Source organism: Ctenocephalides felis, unplaced genomic scaffold (genome assembly GCF_003426905.1).
Source record: "Ctenocephalides felis isolate EL2017-DRISC unplaced genomic scaffold, ASM342690v1 CF-g0.4_SCAFFOLD_01492, whole genome shotgun sequence".
In the NCBI taxonomy this organism is placed as follows: Eukaryota; Metazoa; Arthropoda; class Insecta; order Siphonaptera; family Pulicidae; genus Ctenocephalides; species Ctenocephalides felis.
The window spans coordinates 41,399,093-41,420,722 of record NW_020537646.1 but is presented as its reverse complement, the minus strand read 5'-3'; the positions used below and the strand labels follow the sequence as shown (position 1 = coordinate 41,420,722).

The 21,630-nt window shown below is 32.3% G+C and overlaps 1 protein-coding gene across 3 annotated transcripts in view; it reads left to right on the top strand.

The window, feature by feature from the left end:
* LOC113369762 (copper-transporting ATPase 1) overlaps window positions 1-21,630 on the top strand; it is a 142,759-nt gene that overhangs the window by 80,821 nt on the left and 40,308 nt on the right. For 2 of the 3 annotated variants that reach the window (XM_026610329.1, XM_026610331.1), the window contains 5 exons: window positions 5,883-6,057; window positions 16,305-16,454; window positions 18,470-18,824; window positions 18,899-19,081; window positions 19,159-19,335. In XM_026610329.1, the coding sequence (XP_026466114.1) occupies window positions 5,883-6,057; window positions 16,305-16,454; window positions 18,470-18,824; window positions 18,899-19,081; window positions 19,159-19,335 (1,040 nt within the window). Of the gene's footprint in view, window positions 1-2,404; window positions 2,551-5,882; window positions 6,058-16,304; window positions 16,455-18,469; window positions 18,825-18,898; window positions 19,082-19,158; window positions 19,336-21,630 lie in introns of those variants that run through there. The other variant, XM_026610330.1, reaches the window with a different exon arrangement.

The window sequence follows — 21,630 nt, the reverse complement described above, 5'->3', positions numbered from 1 at the left end:
TGCAAGGGTCTGCCAGACGAGTACATAATAGTCACGACGCGCAAGGGTGTGGGCGCATTGCCATACATGATCGACTAATACCCTTGTATTTGAATAATTTATACGCCATTTTGAAGGTCATTTTGAAAACATCCGATATACCAAACTTCAACTTTGTACCTCATCTTATGGCCGAGATATCATTGAAAATATGCCAAAGTGGCCCCTTTTTCAAACTCAATTTTTGGCGTAACCATAAAAGATATCGAAAAAAAAATTACGTGATTCTACTCATATTGGCTTAGGCCGCTTAATGTATAGTGATATATGCTAAATAATCCTTTATTATTAGCTAAAAAGGATAAAATAATTTTTCAATTAATGTTTTCGGATAGTGCGTTTTGTTCAATTACTTTCTTATTAGCGTTATTCGAAAGCCTATTGTTTTTTCTTTTAGTACTGCAAAAATTGTTCAAATCAAATTTGTGGAACACATTGAAAAATTGAAGAAACCAGAGTTTGTATACCCGCGCGTAACGCATTGCGCACTGCTATCCGATAGAACGAAATCTATGCGGGCTACTATTAGCGCGGTGTTCTGTGCATAGAACTCGTTCTATCGGATAGCAGTGCGCGATGCGTTACGCGCGGGTATACAAACTCTGGTTTCTTCAATTTTTCAATGTGTTCTACAAATTTGATTTGAACAATTTTTGCAGTACTAAAAGAAAAAACAATAGGCTTTCGAATAACGCTTATAAGAAAGTAATTGAACAAAACGCACTATCCGAAAACATTAATTGAAAAATTATTTTATCCTTTTTAGCTAATAATAAAGGATTATTTAGCATATATCACTATAGATTAAGCGGCCTAAGCCAATATGAGTAGAATCACGTAATTTTTTTTTCGATATCTTTTATGGTTACGCCAAAAATTGAGTTTGAAAAAGGGGTCACTTTGGCATATTTTCAATGATATCTCGGCCATAAGATGAGGTACAAAGTTGAAGTTTGGTATATCGGATGTTTTCAAAATGACCTTCAAAATGGCGTATAAATTATTCAAATACAAGGGTATTAGTCGATCATGTATGGCAATGCGCCCACACCCTTGCGCGTCGTGACTATTATGTACTCGTCTGGCAGACCCTTGCAATCGTCAGAATGGTCTGGCTTTCTACATATGCTATCTGAACAGTTACAAGAATACTCCCTCAAAATTTGAGCCTTGTGAAAGCAAGTTAAAAAAATGAGTTTTTTTACATTTTCAAAAACTCGAGGGATGATGACGCAATCGCTAAATGCTTGCCAGACCGGCACTTTCTTAATGTACCGATAATAAAATATCATTAAAAAAATTTCTAGCTTTGAGAAAACAGGTTCTGTTAAACTGCGCCGCGGTGCTTACGCGTTTGATATTCCGTCTAAACACAGCTAAAGCAGAAATTGAATATTTTAAAATATTAAATATTTGTTTATTTTGAAAAATTTCATTATTTAGGAAATTTAAAATTATAATATAAAAAATTTGACAATTTGGAAACATTTGTAATTGGAAAATTTTAAATACAAAATACAAAAAGTTAGTTTTATTTTAAGTTAAAAAATCTTCTGAGTTTAAACACTTATTCATATTGCTAAAATTGACAAAATGATTTTTGCATTTTTCAGAAACTATGCAACCTAATACCGTCCACAAAAACGAATGTTTAAACATTCGTTTTTGTGGACGGTATTAGGTTGCATAGTTTCTGGGAAATGCAAAAATCATGCAATTGCCGATTTATTCTAACCGATTAATACTTGTTCTGATAAGCCGAATGACCAATTTCTCAATTTTCTTGAGAGTCTCCTAAATGGTTGGAAAGAAATCCCAAAAACTAATCTACTTTTCACTCGGTCAGTACAAATGGAATGTCATCGAAAGTTGAACTTTTACCCTTGGGGAAAATAATAAACTATCTCAATAATTTTTTTCCTGATATGCTATCAGCGAAAGTGAGCGTTAGCGTTAAAAGCCAAGATTAATCGTCTCTCAGTCGTTGAAAAAACGGTGATAAAAATGGGCAAACAGCTAGCAAATCATTGTAAACATAGTCAAAGTAAAATGTAATTTTTATCCGTGCTTTTGTTTTAAAGTGCAATATTAAAAAAGATTTTATTAGATTCTTCATTTTATCGTAACATCAATGCAATGTGACGTAAATGCCACCTTGGAGATCAAATTGCAGCTGATACGCCCACAATTTGCTCGCGCACTCCGAGTTATTGAATTTATTAATTTTTATCTTAATCACACGGCACTAATGCGCGGTACCAATAATTTCAAACAGAATGATAAGTGATGAATTTATATCAGCAATTCGAAGATAATTTAGCAGGAACTTCTAAGTATGTCAGTTACGCGCAGTAAATCAATAGATAATGTGGGAAATAATATCAATGACTATTTTTAATATATGTGTGACAGTGTTTGTGTGTGATTTTTGCAATATATGTAACAATAACATATATGTTCAGTGTTAATTGTTTTGATGATTGATATGGATTCATTCACGAAGAAAATTAAGTACGTATATTAATTACAACAATTTACTTTTGTTTTTTCTTTTGGATAAATGGAAACTAATTTAAATGGAAAGAAATTTTTTAATTGGACATATTTTAATTCAAAAGTCGGTATAAAAATTACAAAAATGTATTTAACACAACCTTGCACTTCACTGCAATAACATTGCTGCGATAATTTCATAAGCTATTTATTACAGATACATCAGTCGCTTATATATATATATACATATATTATATATATGTATATATATATATATATTTATATATATATACGTGCGTAAATACACACATTCAAATATATACACCTTTTCTGTACATTGTATATTCGATTAATTTCCTACTATTTTTATCGAAAAGAATTCTTATTTTAATGATATTAATACTAATTTGTTTGTATATCATATTATTCTGACAATAATCAATTAACTGAATCAAATTCAATTAAAATTATATTCTACGCAAGCACTTTTCATTGCAAATTAGATAAAACGATTTTTAGTGTGTTCTTATCTAGTAATAATCTTGACGTTTTAATATCATGAGTCTATGTTTGATAAATGCGATTGGTCTTCAATTACAAACATGCACTATTTCAACTAATTTCATTCTCTGTATGCTGATCATAATATTTCATGAATTAATTTAAATCGTGATAGTATAATAGGGTATATATAGAATAATTATATACATTGTTTGTACAAGAGATAAATTCTGTTAATACTCACAGTGAAATATGTGAAAATTCTTTTGTGATTCATTTTTATACATAATGAATTTAATAATATTGTGCAAATACGATGGGTATTCTAGCATGTTCTAAATGCAGGCCAATTAATTATACCCATGCATTAAACTTTTCTTTTGTTTTGGATTTATATTTAGTGCAAATATCTTCGATTTTTATTTTCGCTAATATTCCATTGCTGCTCAGCAGAATCAAATATATTTTTAAACTTCCTATAGAGTCTAGAGCAAGTTATAGTAATCGTTCAAGAATCGAAAATGAAAGTTTTTGCATATATTTGCGTTTCATTATTTCTGAACATTTTGGCATACATTAGAAAAAATGGATGTGTGTATGTGTGTCGATACAATTTTTCGACCACGTTTTCGGGAGGATCAATCGATTTGAATGATTAAAAAATCGATTCCTATTGTTAAGGAGACGTGCTGATTAATTTTTGATAAAGGCAGGTCAGTTGTTTCGTAGATACGGAAAATAATTCAAGCATTATTCGATTCTTACGGAGACGTGCTGATTAATTTTTTGCAATGGCAGTTGCAGCCGTTTCCGATATGCGGAGCAAAAAGTGCAAAAAATTGCAATTATTAAGAGAACGGATCATCTACAACACTTTGCGAGTGTATCGATCAAACCGTTATTTAGTTACCGCGGACACCTAAGGTTATTTATAAATAAATCAAAAAATATTTTACGAAATGTTTATTAAATTATGATTTATGTTGGATAATAAAGTTAGAAATCAAACTAAATTAACAAAACCGCAATCTTTGCTAAAAAATAATTAATACTATCAATCAAACTTTGCTCTCAAAAAATATGATTTTAAACAGTGACACCTAGACTGAACATTTCAAAATAACCTGCATTGATTGTATATGTAGCCATCTCCACGCTCTGGAATGTCTGCACATGTGTCTTTGATGAATATTCTTAGATATTGCAAAAAAGTCACTATTTATCCACCCTTTTGCCTGGGCCACACCGATGCTCTCAGCTGGTGCATTCACCATAAGCTTGTCATTCTTTGACTAGAAAATACGAAAAATGGGGGTATGTAGTGACCGTTAGCACTCATACATAACAAAGTTAAATAATTGAAATAAATTATCACAAGAAATATCAATATTTTTACTGTCCGGCACTAAGAGACGACTTAGTGTGCGGTGCTAAGGAACAGACATTTTTGTTCATTTGGTGGCACCTACTAAACTTGGTTAAAAGATCTAATAATATTCTACCATTTTACGGATAACAATCAAGTACAACTTTTATCTTTGCATACCACTCAAATGTAAATCCACAAATATGCTAGAATTACTTTCATTAGGTGACGCCGTGATTTTGCGCCTAAAACAGGAAAGGGTTGCTCTCACCGTGGCCGTGTGCGTCACAGGCGAGGCTTGGCGCGTTATCCTGTACCTGTGTGCCCTAGTGCCCCTTTCATTTGTATTTTGAAATGAAAAGATTTATACTCGTTTAAATAATACGTGTTAAATAGAGTGTCCGGTGCTTGGTGCCGTCCGGCGTTACAGGACTTTCCCCTGTATTTTCAATTATAAAAATTTATTAAAATTATATAATGGGTCGCGCTTTAATGCAATACACAGCATATAAGCACGATTTTGGGCGCTTTAATCTACACAATTATAGTTATTAATTTCCTGTAGTGTAACTTATTGTAATCGCCCAAAAATCGAAATTGAAAATTTTTGCATTTCTTTACGTTTCAAAGGTTTCTGAGTGTATACATTTGTGTCATTTTGCGTAATGATAACTCCGCTTGATCAAGTTTTGTTTATTACTTTTTATGTAAACATATATAAAAGTCATCTTCGAATTTATAAGCTCACATTTTATCTATAAATTCCGAATAATGAAAGTTACAGTATTTATAATAAAGTATTTTGCTTGTTTTTTTTATATTTATTTATTAATAGCAATCAAGATACAATTTATCTTATAAGCTATATATATATATATATATATATATATATATAAATAATAAAAAAAAGAAAATAATAATAATAATAATAATAATAATACTGAATAAATAAATAAATAAATAAAAATAATAATAATAATTATTATTATAATAATATATTATAATAATAATAATTATAATAATATAATAATATATTGAATTTTGACTATTATCTTTTATGTTATGGGGTGTATGCGGTGGCGATATCGGTTCGAACGTGGGCTAGAACCAACTAGTCCTGGGTTCGCTGGTTCGATTCTCGCTACCGCCAAAGCCCGACATCGGGCAACTTTGATGTGAAATTTCCACTTGAGGTTATAGATCTCAAATATAGCCTCAAGTGAAAATCGCCTCTCGTAGATATATTTGCATATATATAATAAAAATGTCAGCGAATACTTCGAGTATAGTTAATTAGTCATAATTGGATTGGACAACTACTGGGTTGCCATTCATTTAAAAATCCATATAATAAAAGCCAAAACAATTACTGAATGTCCTAAGTGTGATTGTGATTAAGAAAAAAAAATCTGTTATGTTATAAATTGTCAAGTGTTACATAAAACATGTGTACATGTTTAGCTAATCTGTATTGTCTTTACAGTAGCACAATGTGGCGTCGGTCCGACGAGGCTTCCCAGCATCTCCTGGAAAATGACGAAGATGAAATGGTACCAACTTTCCAAACACCTAGCGCAGTCATAGCTGGATCAGACTCTCAACAGACCAATTTAGTCGTTTTATCTAGTAGCGATTCTTGCAATAATAATGGCGAACAGGTAAAAATATAAATGACCATAGAAAAATGTATTTGTAAGGTCATAAAATTATATATATATATATATATATATATATATATATGATTTAGTAGTTAATTTTGATGTTGAAATATATGAGTGAGTTCTTGAGGGCGATACATCAAACAAAGAAAAGCCAAAGATTTATAAAATAATCTTAATTGCTGATTACGAATCCGTTGTCAAACTTGCAATATTCAAAATAGTTGACATGTAATGAGGGTTAGAAATAGAAAAAACAGAATTCAATAATAATGTTCATTTAATGTCTGAAAAGAAACAATAAAGTTGAAATCATAAAATTTTTGAAAAAAGCATTTTACAATAATTAAGCACAGATTGTTAGCACAAGTGGCGCTCGTGAAGTCATATCGACGCACTTCAACTGGGAAGGGTCTGTCGCAGTTATAGCACTCATTGAGTTTTTTCTTGTCAGCCTTGCCGGCATCAATTTATTGCAAATCATTGAAAGTCTGATTGTGAAGTACTGGCTTTCTTGTAAATTTTCGCTGGTACTTCGATTTTTGACGCTGTGCTGCTTCTGCCGTGACCTCTCTGTTTTCAGGGGATGTAATGATGCATTGAAAAGACGATCTGCTAACGTTGGCAGCAGCAGAAGCAACACGCTCCGAAATTTCATTTATTTTCACTTCCTTCATAGCAATAAACTATTTTTTATAATTTATCTATTTTTTGGGAGTTTTTCATTTTAATTCTAAATTTTATTGTTTAAAATAAAAAATGTCGAAAATAATATAAAATTTTAGAATTTATTCGGCACGAATTATGGCTTTCAAACGGCCGGAAAGCCACCGCAAGTTGCACGAAAGTGGCTCTGGGGTATTTTGGCCCATTCCTGGCGAGGCGCCTAGTAGAGGTGATCGACAATTTGGTATTTTTTAGTGCAAACCTTACTTTTCAAAATGCCCCAGGCACAAAAGTCTAACGGATTTAGTTTCAGAGATTTTGGTGGCCATTGTTCGATGGACATGAAGCGAGAAACCTCTTTTTTAAGCCATTTTCGCTTGACGCGTGCTGAGTTTGATGGTGCTGAGTCCTGTTGGAATGTCCATGGTCTGCGACCGAAATGTTTGTCTACTCAGGACTTCAATACTGCCTTTAAGAAATGTTTCCGATAAATTCGGCAATTGTTTTGATCCCACGGTCGATGAATACGAGCGGAGTGTCACCATTGGCGGTTACGATGGTTCTCATCATTACCGTGGGCGGCGCTTGAGTTCTGGTGGTCAATCGAAGGTGTAAATTTTTAGCTGACCTCTTTGTCAAGTAAACCCTATCATGTTGCCTGTTCACAAACTACTTAGTTTGGAATGACTTCTCATCGTAGAAAACCAATTCGGTAACTAGCCACTTTCGTATAAGCGAACCAACTCCTTGGCTCTTTCCCGTCTAACTTTATTCTGTGCATCTATGAACTCTTGCATTTTTTGGAACTTCAATGGCTCTAGTCCAAGCTCATTTTTCAATATGTGTTGCATCCGTTCTCGCGATATGTTAAGCTCACGAGCCATTTCTTTACCACTGCGATGCGAATTTCGATCAATTTTTACCTTCACTTTTCGGATAATTTCTGGTGCTTCTGGTGTTTTTTTGTCCACTTTTTGGACGCGGTGCAATACTGAGTATACATGTTTTATGTAATAACGATTACGAAATATGATACGAGAAACAAAATATTTGTTCGCATTTAAATGCTGGAGGGCTCTAACGATAGCCACTTGTGGTTTTCCAGCCAAATATAAAGCAATCACACTATCTCGCTTGACTTCCATCAAGAATTTTTTTTCTGAATGCAATAGATCAAAATGCTTTTTTACGCTAATAAACAACTAAATGAACAATCACTGAAATAAATCTGTCAACAGTCTGATTTGCGGTATAGAAATGATAGCAGTCTGAAGTTGGTTGCAATACATATCAGCCACCCTGTATATATATATATATATATATATATAATATATATATATATATATATATATGTTAAAGAACTTACTCATATATATATATATATATATATATATATATATATATATATATATATATATGAGTGAGTTCTTGAGGGCGATACATCAAACAAAGAAAAGCCAAAGATTTATAAAATAATCTTTATTTCCAAACGTTTCGACATTCAATTTAATGTCATCATCAGTGGATATTACGTTGGTTAGTTACATATAGAGAAGTGTACACAGCACTAGAGATTTGGCACTAACATTTATACAACTAACTTGTCAGCACGGAATTTATAGATAAAATGTGAGAGCTTATAAATTCGAAGATGACTTTTATATATGTTTACATAAAAAGTAATAAACAAACTTGATCAAGCGGAGTTATCATTACGCAAAATGACACAAATGTATACACTCAGAAACCTTTGAAACGTTAAGAAATGCAAAAATTTTCAATTTCGATTTTTGGGCGATTACAATAAGTTACACTACAGGAAATTAATAACTATAATTGTGTAGATTAAAAGCGCCCAAAATCGTGCTTATATGCTGTGTATTGCATTAAAGCGCGACCCATTATATAATTTTAATAAATTTTTATAATTGAAAATACAGGGGAAAGTCCTGTAACGCCGGACGGCACCAAGCACCGGACACTCTATTTAACACGTATTATTTAAACGAGTATAAATCTTTTCATTTCAAAATACAAATGAAAGGGGCACTAGGGCACACAGGTACAGGATACGCGCCAAGCCTCGCCTGTGACGCACACGGCCACGGTGAGAGCAACCCTTTCCTGTTTTAGGCGCAAAATCACGGCGTCACCTAATGAAAGTAATTCTAGCATATTTGTGGATTTACATTTGAGTGGTATGCAAAGATAAAAGTTGTACTTGATTGTTATCCGTAAAATGGTAGAATATTATTATTATATTATTATATATATATATATATATATATATATATATATATATATATGAGTGAGTTCTTGAGGGCGATACATCAAACAAAGAAAAGCCAAAGATTTATAAAATAATCTTTATTTCCAAACGTTTCGACATTCAATTTAATGTCATCATCAGTGGATATTACGTTGGTTAGTTACATATAGAGAAGTGTACACAGCACTAGAGATTTGGCACTAACATTTATACAACTAACTTGTCACGACTTCTGTACTTTGCTAGTACCGAGGCATGTATCCTAGCCTACATATGCAGATACATGCCTCGGTACTAGCAAAGTACAGAAGTCGTGGCAGAAATTACATAATTCTACTTACATTTTTGTTCAATAAAACTATCATTTTTCTGTTTACATCATACAAAAAAATTATATAAAAAATGCATAGTGCTGACAAGTTAGTTGTATAAATGTTAGTGCCAAATCTCTAGTGCTGTGTACACTTCTCTATATGTAACTAACCAACGTAATATCCACTGATGATGACATTAAATTGAATGTCGAAACGTTTGGAAATAAAGATTATTTTATAAATCTTTGGCTTTTCTTTGTTTGATGTATCGCCCTCAAGAACTCACTCATATATATATATATATATATATATATATATATATAATATATAATAATATTCTACCATTTTACGGATAACAATCAAGTACAACTTTTATCTTTGCATACCACTCAAATGTAAATCCACAAATATGCTAGAATTACTTTCATTAGGTGACGCCGTGATTTTGCGCCTAAAACAGGAAAGGGTTGCTCTCACCGTGGCCGTGTGCGTCACAGGCGAGGCTTGGCGCGTTATCCTGTACCTGTGTGCCCTAGTGCCCCTTTCATTTGTATTTTGAAATGAAAAGATTTATACTCGTTTAAATAATACGTGTTAAATAGAGTGTCCGGTGCTTGGTGCCGTCCGGCGTTACAGGACTTTCCCCTGTATTTTCAATTATAAAAATTTATTAAAATTATATAATGGGTCGCGCTTTAATGCAATACACAGCATATAAGCACGATTTTGGGCGCTTTAATCTACACAATTATAGTTATTAATTTCCTGTAGTGTAACTTATTGTAATCGCCCAAAAATCGAAATTGAAAATTTTTGCATTTCTTTACGTTTCAAAGGTTTCTGAGTGTATACATTTGTGTCATTTTGCGTAATGATAACTCCGCTTGATCAAGTTTTGTTTATTACTTTTTATGTAAACATATATAAAAGTCATCTTCGAATTTATAAGCTCTCACATTTTATCTATAAATTCCGTGCTGACAAGTTAGTTGTATAAATGTTAGTGCCAAATCTCTAGTGCTGTGTACACTTCTCTATATGTAACTAACCAACGTAATATCCACTGATGATGACATTAAATTGAATGTCGAAACGTTTGGAAATAAAGATTATTTTATAAATCTTTGGCTTTTCTTTGTTTGATGTATCGCCCTCAAGAACTCACTCATATATATATATATATATATATATATATATATATATATATATGAGTAAGTTCTTTAACATATATATATATATATATATATTTATATATATATATATATATATATACAGGGTGGCTGATATGTATTGCAACCAACTTCAGACTGCTATCATTTCTATACCGCAAATCAGACTGTTGACAGATTTATTTCAGTGATTGTTCATTTAGTTGTTTATTAGCGTAAAAAAGCATTTTGATCTATTGCATTCAGAAAAAAAATTCTTGATGGAAGTCAAGCGAGATAGTGTGATTGCTTTATATTTGGCTGGAAAACCACAAGTGGCTATCGTTAGAGCCCTCCAGCATTTAAATGCGAACAAATATTTTGTTTCTCGTATCATATTTCGTAATCGTTATTACATAAAACATGTATACTCAGTATTGCACCGCGTCCAAAAAGTGGACAAAAAAACACCAGAAGCACCAGAAATTATCCGAAAAGTGAAGGTAAAAATTGATCGAAATTCGCATCGCAGTGGTAAAGAAATGGCTCGTGAGCTTAACATATCGCGAGAACGGATGCAACACATATTGAAAAATGAGCTTGGACTAGAGCCATTGAAGTTCCAAAAAATGCAAGAGTTCATAGATGCACAGAATAAAGTTAGACGGGAAAGAGCCAAGGAGTTGGTTCGCTTATACGAAAGTGGCTAGTTACCGAATTTGGTTTTCTACGATGAGAAGTCATTCCAAACTAAGTAGTTTGTGAACAGGCAACATGATAGGGTTTACTTGACAAAGAGGTCAGCTAAAAATTTACACCTTCGATTGACCACCAGAACTCAAGCGCCGCCCACGGTAATGATGAGAACCATCGTAACCGCCAATGGTGACACTCCGCTCGTATTCATCGACCGTGGGATCAAAACAATTGCCGAATTTATCGGAAACATTTCTTAAAGGCAGTATTGAAGTCCTGAGTAGACAAACATTTCGGTCGCAGACCATGGACATTCCAACAGGACTCAGCACCATCAAACTCAGCACGCGTCAAGCGAAAATGGCTTAAAAAAGAGGTTTTCGCTTCATGTCCATCGAACAATGGCCACCAAAATCTCTGAAACTAAATCCGTTAGACTTTTGTGCCTGGGGCATTTTGAAAAGTAAGGTTTGCACTAAAAAATACCAAATTGTCGATCACCTCTACTAGGCGCCTCGCCAGGAATGGGCCAAAATACCCCAGAGCCACTTTCGTGCAACTTGCGGTGGCTTTCCGGCCGTTTGAAAGCCATAATTCGTGCCGAATAAATTCTAAAATTTTATATTATTTTCGACATTTTTTATTTTAAACAATAAAATTTAGAATTAAAATGAAAAACTCCCAAAAAATAGATAAATTATAAAAAATAGTTTATTGCTATGAAGGAAGTGAAAATAAATGAAATTTCGGAGCGTGTTGCTTCTGCTGCTGCCAACGTTAGCAGATCGTCTTTTCAATGCATCATTACATCCCTGAAAACAGAGAGGTCACGGCAGAAGCAGCACAGCGTCAAAAATCGAAGTACCAGCGAAAATTTACAAGAAAGCCAGTACTTCACAATCAGCTCTGAAAAAAGGAAAAAAGAAAGTTTTCGGAAGACTTTCAATGATTTGCAATAAATTGATGCCGGCAAGGCTGACAAGAAAAAACTCAATGAGTGCTATAACTGCGACAGACCCTTCCCAGTTGAAGTGCGTCGATATGACTTCACGAGCGCCACTTGTGCTAACAATCTGTGCTTAATTATTGTAAAATGCTTTTTTCAAAAATTTTATGATTTCAACTTTATTGTTTCTTTTCAGACATTAAATGAACATTATTATTGAATTCTGTTTTTTCTATTTCTAACCCTCATTTCATGTCAACTATTTTGAATATTGCAAGTTTGACAACGGATTCGTAATCAGCGCATTTAAAAACCGTCAGGGTAAGAATTTGTGGAAACTCCCTTTCATATACGTGTAATATATAGATACACTTCCAAACATAATTGCAAGCATCTCTTATGATAAAATGTTGCGTTTTGTAATACCCCTGTAATTAAAAAATAATCCAGAAATTTTCGTTTCTAAGCATTGTTGTACAATCAAAAATAAAATTGTGGTCCACAGCGCCATGCTATTAATATACTTGATAAAGTAATATCAATTATTATGTACATGATATATGTAATTAATCGTGCTAGTAATTTCTTACAGAAGATGGTTTGAAAAAACAGTGTATTAAGTTTCTTAACCTTCCGTCGGTCGGATATTTTTTCACCTTCGAACGGTCGGAAAGGTCTGGCTGGACCACCATTCATTTTACATTCATTTATATGTGATATATGAGTTTTTGGTGTCTTATATATTAACGATTATTAGTAGTAAATATTTATAGTTTTGATTTTTCTTTTTCTTACCGTCTTTTGCATGTGTTGAGCTTGCTTATAATAAAAATATTACATATTATATTATATAAAAAAAATCAAGAAATATAAAAAAATCGTTGCTTTTTTGTTAATTTTTCTGTTTTATATCCATGAAAAACAATATTTATTCTTTTTCGGCACCTTTGAAATGAATGTGAAATTCAAATGAAAACGAAATGAAGTGCGTCGCCTTTGGAATGAGCTGTAAAATTCAAAGTGAAAATATAATTTCACTACAGGTTTGCCAAAAAAAATTTCGAACGCAGTACGGGTAGAAAAATTGTTGATAATGTGTGCATTACTCATCCGATTTCAGAGTTTGCGATTACCAATAAGTTTGGTAGGTTTTCAAGGAACTCTAGTCATGAAAATACTAACATTCATGTTACAACACATAGCAAAGAATATATACAACGCAGTTTGAATAGAAAATACCATAAAAAGATAAAATACTGGTTTACATATATCAAAAATCTTATATTTTATACAAAATGTATGGGTGGTCTAGACAGACCTTTCCGACCGTTTGAAGTATAAAAAAGTTAATATCCTTATAATTATCCTTCTGTACATTTTTTCGTCCTGATTTTTTCATTGATCGACAGCTAATGAAATTTTAGGAAAAATCAAGAAATTTCAAGTCGATAGGATTACTAGAAGTATTTTTTTTTAATTGAAGTCGAAAAAAGTCTGGCCAGACCACGCCGACCGACGGAGGGTTAAAAAAATGATTTGACGTTTTTCATGAAATTTAATATGGCGTGAAGTTTAATTGTTTTTGGGAGATATGAATTGGAAATACTAATGTTTAGATTTAAGTGAAAGCGAAAATTTTATTTCCGAAATAAACAGTTCAAAATTTTATCTAAATATATAAATCTCAATTTCGGTTGAATAAGTCAATTATTGCATCTATCGGGAAGTTTTTGCAACCTTTCTTAAGGCAAAATGCTACTTTCAACTAGCTTTTGTTTGTCGTGCCTATATATCCAGTTTAACAAGATAAACGATCCAGTTACAAACGTTTGAAACAAACTCAATTTTATATGTTCCAATAACAATGGTAGCGTTTCAAGTTTCACAAAGTACATTCTACTAATGTTAATTTATTGTTATTATTATGGAACATGACTATACTGGTAGGTTTCACTGTAGTGAAAAAGAAGTATTAATTCGAATTTTCAAAATTAAGAAATAACTTTTTTTGAATATTTAAAAAAATGCGAATATTTTTGATATCTGAAAAAAATTGAAATAAAAATATTATTTTACAAATTTTTGAAAAGTTTAAAAAAGTTCGACATATTAATTTTTTTGAAAGTGGAAAAAACGCATATTAAGCTCACACAAGATAATGTGCTGTTTGTTGTGGTGAAGCCTTAAAAAATAGCTGTGTCAAAATTGGTTCGCAAATGTCATTGTGGTGCTTTATCACCCCAAGATGAAAAAACGCATCTTAACTTAAGCGCTTAAGGCATTGCGTGCTGTTTGTTGCAAAAAAACATTAAAAAAATATATGTGTCAAAATTGGTTTCTAAATATCATTCTGGTGATTTTTCATTCAAAGATGAAAAACGCTCTTTGCCATCCAGTTGAAGTCGATTACGACCTCAAAGTGCTATGTGTCATCTAAAGCAATTTGGTCATGTTTAAAAACTCAATAGATGAGTTTCTAATAATAAATTGGGAATTGATAGAGACGTGTTTAACACAATGCATTAGAAGCTGCGATTTGCTAAAAAAACATAATGAAAATAATCCATTTTTGGAACGACTTCTAACTTTGATGAAAATAAATTATGTATATACAATAATATCAAGTGGAAAAACTGAAAATATTGAAAAGCAGGCTAGTGAAACAGCTCAAACATCAAAATCTGATAGTCATTAAAAAAAGATTTTGGTCTGTTTGGTGGAATCATAAAAGAATAGTTTGCTCTGAGCGAAGTAAGAATAAATAAATTAACAATTATCTATACCATATCTAACTAAACTCACATATTTAGTACTGTGTCAAGCATTGTAAGAGACAGTTGGTGTTTTTTGTTTTCAAAAATTGAATATAATTTAAATAAAATATTAAATGATGTATAAGTATATAATTTTTACTGTTTTCAAATTACACTGAAGATGAGGCATACCATGGTCTGTAATTATTAAATAAAGTGTGTGTAAAAATCTAAAAAATTGTACATATTTAAAATTTAATATATATATATATATATATATATATATATATATATATTCTAAAAAATACTGTATATAAACGTTTCAAAAGCTATTTCTGAGTTTGCGTAATCATTCAGTAGTGTAAATTCGTGAAAATCACATTAAAACAATTTATTTGATGAAGAACAAAATGCAACAAATAAAAAGTAGGAACAAGATATATTTAAATTGAACCTAGTACATCGTTAATAGAATCATTTCACGATGCAAAAACTTTAAACCTGTTTTATTGACCTAAAATGTCCAATACACGATCTATTCGAGCATACGGGTTACACAAATTCGTTAGTGTATGAATGACATGACAGATAGTTTGGTATATTGTATAGCAACATCAAAACTTTATGGCCTTTCCGATAAAAATATACCGGGAAAAAATGTCATAGTTAAGCCTGACAAGGAGAGAGACATTAGGTTTACTCTTCAGGAATTTTGATGAAACTGAGCATGGTGATCTTCACAACCAAATACACAAATCAAATGCATCTATTATAACTTATTTTTTTACAAGAAAATGGATGTATTAATTATATGATCAGTCATTATAATTCACAAATAAATCATAACCGAAAGCTAAAAAGAACTCGGCTCGGCTATCTAGACATACCAACAGAGGACGTTTTGCGGGCAGATAAGAGCGTAGCGCATTTTTCGCAACTTATTTTTTTTTTAATTAAACGACTTCTCATAGGTCTATAATATTTTAGGGGATTCAGCTTGACTATCAACTCTCACCATGCGAAATTTCATCAAAATCCTAAAAGAGTAGGATCCTAGTAGAGAGGTTCTCCTCGTAAGCAAGAACATTGTACGAATTGGAGAATTTAAAAATTGATTTAAAGGTTGATAAAAGCAATCTAGATAGTTTTGGATCTCGGCCATAACGAAGCCTTAGACGAAAGACGAAGCTTAAGACGAACAATTGAAGAATTTCAACTAAAATGTCTTTATATTTTTGTCTCGTGATAGCACTTCTTACTTTCGGTACCATAGTGTTACTTATAAATATCCAAAGTTTTTAAGCCAATTTTTAACGGACGTCGTGGAAGTAGTTACTGCTTTCCTAAAAACCATGAGCAAGTGATCTATGCAAAACTATGAATCTGATTTGGTTTAAATTTTGTCGAAATACCAAAATGTTTTATACAAATTAAATATTTATATAATAATTTCAGACTCCCTCGTCGGATGACTTAGTGAAGATTCCACCAACTCAACCTTTGCGAGCGACTGTTCGTCTGTCTGTCGAAGGAATGAAATGTGAAAGTTGTGTGCGAAGCATTAAGGGTAATCTTTTTGAACGACCAGGTGTGCTTGATGTAGAGGTGAGAACAATTTTATTTAATTTAATAACTAATATTTTTGGCTGATTAGGATATATTGTCTATTAAACACAGTTCTTTGCAATACACGTAACAATTTTTTCTCATGGTCTCAAAGATCTTTGATTTTATATAATATTCACTATTTATTTATATTTATACGCAATCACGAGAAAAACGAACTTTATCGATTTCAGAAAATGAGTGACTTCACTCAGGTACACGTACAGTTTAAAAAATATAAATAAATCCGTCGCAATTGCAAATGTTTTCTTATATTAAAAATAAAATAAAAATATTAAAAGCAAAATAATAAAAAGTCAGTACAGCGTACAAAATTCTTTGTAATATTTTTTGTGTATCTAATTTTATTTATTCCCAACAAGTTAGGGTAGTTTTCAGCAGCTATTAGATAATTATGAACTTGCAAACTTCCCGAAGGAGAAGTTTGTTTTCATCAAAAAATCCGATTCGCTAATTTTATGTTTTCTCGACGTTTCAAGCCATTCTGAATCGATTGAGACCAAATTTGGAAAAAGGATGTGTGTGTGTATGAGTTTGTGTGTGAGTATGTATGTGTATGCGAACAGATTTTTTGCCGTAATTCGACGTTTTCTCGAAAACGGCTGGACTGATTACAAAAATTTAAAAGCCATTCGATGTATCTCTATGAGGACTATCGTGTCAGTTTTGCGCTACGATCGGCCGTCCACGTTTTAGCCCGCAATTCTGAATCATAGTAATAAAGTGTTAAAAAAAAATTTTTCGACGATTTTTATTATTTTTTTGACGATAGATACCATAGTCTTCTAGATCATACTGAAATATTACGTCAAAGTTTGCAAAAATTGTTTTCGTTTTTTTGGCATTTGTCAAAATTAGACCTTTAATCGACGTTTTCTTAAAAACGTCTGTACCGATTTCAGAAATTTAAAAGCCATTTGATGTATCTCGATGAGGACTATCGTTGTGCGACGATCTGCCAAGCCGTTTCTTTGCCATTTGGAAAAAAGTGTTAAACGTTTCGTCCACAGTTAAGCTCATACTACCGTATTGATTTTGAAAAATCAAAAACTGTTCGAAAGATATTAGTTAGGAATGATACTGATTAGTTTTAGGTGAAAATCTACCGAGCCGTTTCCTTGTAATTAACTGTTGAAAAAAAAATTAAGCCAATTTTTATGGAACTTTTTGTGGTGATATACATCATGGTCTTATAGAACTTACTGAAATATTGCGGCCTTACGACATGTAGTTTAATTTTAAAAATTCATCAAAGTTTGAGAAAATGAGTAGTTTTTTTGACGTTTGTTAAAATTGAAATTAGACGATTTACTTGGTATAACGATAGAGTACTTGGTCTTAATGAACATACTAAAGCATTAAAGTTCTACGGAAACTGGTTCAATTATAAAAATTGTTTATTTTTGAAAATTTGCTCTTAGAAAATATTCGGAGTTAACGTGTTTCATACTTTAATCACTCATAAATTATTTTATTGATTAAGTCGATTATTTACACATATCGGGAAGTTCATGTAACTTGCCTCAAGGCAAAATACCAATACCAACTAGGTTTATTATTGCAACTACTGATTATATGCAAGAAAATATAAAATATAAATGACTTAGATATTAAAAATACAGGATAAATGCATACAAGGTGAATACTAAAATGGTTTTAAAACTTTACAAAAATGTTATTTCTGTAAAAGTGATTTGTATAAGTAAACAAAGCATTAGCGCAACGAGTGTAGAAGTAAGTTAATAGTTGTTATTTTATAGAACAAATGTATCAGTTGTGAACAACCATTCAGTTTAACTAATGTTACTGTTATAGAATCTGACTGCGCTCGTTTAATATGAAAATTTTAACATTTTCACATTTCTTTAGAATCTTTGAATGAAAATGTTATCTATTTACTACCTTCATCACACATGATTCTAGAGAACAGCAGTTGATCTGATTTCAAATGTTGCATTTTGTTGATATTAATATTGTTAATTTTACAAATGCAGGTTTTATTACAAGAACGTGCAGGATTATTCACATACGATCCGGCAATTATAGAACCAAGGACTTTATGTAAAGCTTTAGAAGATATCGGTTTTCAAGCAAGGATTCCAACTCCTGGACCTGCAGAAGCAGTTACCGATTCTATATCTGAACTAATTAACGTCCAATCCTCTGTTTCTGGAGTTAAAACTAACGCATCAGGGATGAATGAAAATTATTCTAATATCAATATTGATCTGACACAAGATCTTTTACTCATAGGCGATGAGAGAGATCGTGATAAGCAACAAAATGAAGCCGAAAGTATTATAGAAGTTCAGGGCATGACCTGCCAAAGTTGTGTTAAGACTATTGAAAGTTAGTTATTGCGTTTGTTTTAATCGATCGTTATTTCGCATTGCTATTATATTATTTTTAATGTAATTTTTCAGGTATGATATCAGAAAAGACAGGTGTCTGTAGCATAAAAGTGAGTTTAGAACAAAAAATAGCTACAGTTGTGTTTAATGAAAAATTTATATCGGCAAATGAAATTTCCGAAAGTATAAATGATATGGGTTTTGAAGCCAGTGTAAAATTGATAAATGGCAGACCATTTTCATCTTTAAAAAAAGGTTTGATATATTCTTGTTTGTTAAAATTTTGTTCAAAAAATAAATAAAATAATACCAATACTTATATTTATTTTTAGATCCATCGCAAACGATGCCTTTGAAATCATTGCCTTCTGAAACTAGTATATCGTCGGTTTTCGATGGTATAAAAGATAAAAGTAATAAAAATAACCAAAAATGCAATTTGCACATATCGGGTATGACTTGTGCAAGCTGCGTCGCCGCTATTGAAAAGCATTGCAAGAAAATCTACGGTTAGTGAAAAATAATATAAATTGATTTAAATAAAAATATTGATAAATATTGCAAATTTCTTTAAATGATGCATTAAGATCAATACTAGCATTTATGTTAAATCTGCGAATCATTGAATATTATTTGTAGTTCATAACGTTTTTAAGGCTTGATCGGTTTTCCAAAAATCGATTTTGGAAACTATATCAATTTGGGCATACTTCTTTAAATACGCAGATATATGTAAAGTCACTTTGATTACCCTGGAACCCACATTAAAATATAATTTATCAACGAAGTATTGAATTGTTTTCCAAAAAACGTGGAGCAATCGATAAGTATTCCTTAAAACTTGCGCCCAATCGATTGGCCAGGATCAAAATGGCAATCAACATGTCAGAAGAAATGCTGGAAAGGCTGGGGAACAAGGGCGAATAGACGAATGGAAACAACTTAAGGAAGTATTGCCAACTAATAGCGAGGTTTTGCAGTTCAAGAAATCCGTAACGATTCCAAAAGTTTTCAACCACAATAGCGCCGCGCAAGGATATAGATTATAGAGAATATCTCGAAAACGCCCTTAAGGGGAATGCCATTGATAATTGAGGAAGTACTCTCGATGTGGTGACAGTGGGGTTACCTCCGATGTCAGAACTTTTGATGAAGTTATCTACCTTATAAAAACATCTTTCACACCGAACAAACCAGCGCTAATTTATATATAGAATTATTTGCGACACATCAGGACAAGATCACGTGATTTGTTTGTGTGTCACAAACAAGCATTATTTGCGCAACGTTCGTATAAGTTGCTTCTAAACTTGCAGATTGGCATGATTTACGGACTATTGGATATAAAAAATTGCGGGCGCGTTTCGCGTGCAGAGGCAATGCCTTTTGCAGAATTTTTACTAAAAGCCCGCGATGTTGAAGCAAATTTAAGCGAGGCGATGAAGAATAGCAGAAACAAGATGAGGAAAAAGAACAACTGCTCGTTCTTCGGAAAAACGGGGCATTCCACAATAGAATACCGCACACACTTCGCAAATCAACAAGTTTCGAAAAACAAAAGAATACTAAAATCTCTAGTAGTACTAGAGAAATCTACATTCTCTTATTACGATTCTGGTGTGAACAAGAGCAAATGCTCCATCACCAAGGACAAGGCTGTGTACACCTTCTGCAATAAAACACAAAGAAGGAAAAAGGAAAGGAAAGTTTTTCTCACAACAACGATCGTGCGAATACAGGTTATGGTAGTTCTGGAAGCAAGAAGGAACAACGCCTTATTAGGTATTGACTTTTTAAGCAAAGTTTGTCTGGGTTTGGATCTCAAAAGCAAACATTTGATAATTTTCGCACCAGTTGAATAAATATTATTTCATAAAACATGAATAGATCCAATAAGCTATGGAGGAAAATGAAATAAATCAGGTGAGCGAGGCAGCACTACAAATCGTCCCAACACCACACATAAAGGTTGACGATCTGATAATGCTGGGCTCGATCAAAAATGAGATGTTCTGTCGACACACCATAGACTTCTTTGAACCTGCTTCGAAATACCGACCGCTGCTCTGACGTTTAGCATAGCATCATTCACGGTGCAGGAAATAAGCCTGCGAGGGAACAAGGAAGTCAAACACGTTAGAAAGCACGACGAACCTGAGACGGCAGTAGCAAGACAAACTTGCTATAAATATCATAACTTAATGATATAAATATGATTTTGTATCCAGGGACTTTCCCTTAGTAATTACGCCTAACATATCTTGTTTAAAATGAGGTTATTAATGAGCCGATTCTGCCGTAAAATAGACCAATGTTATGGCAAGGCTACGTTACATTCTAGTTCTCATACAAAATCGTACTGAATCATAGATAAACAAGTATAAATACTAAAAAGTGTACTGAATACTGTCAAAAGCCACATGGTTGGTATGCAGTCAGGCACTATATACTTTTTATACTTTAGCAATATATATGTTGCTTAGACTTATGTTATTATTCACATTTATAATTATATAATTGTTAATTTTATAAGTTTTATATATTTATAGAACTTTTAGTCTTGTAATTCAATATAGCGGTGAAGATGGACCAAACCAAGACTCGAAACATTTGCTAGTATAATAAAGACTTTTTTTTAAACCACCCGAAGAAGAAGCCTATGTTTTCGTACAAAAATTCGATTTGCTAATTTTATGTTTTCTCGACATTTCAAGCCATTCTCAATAGAATAAGACCAAATTTGGAAAAAGTGTGTTGTGTGTGTAAACGGCTGAATCGATTTAAAAAATTCAAAAGCCATATGA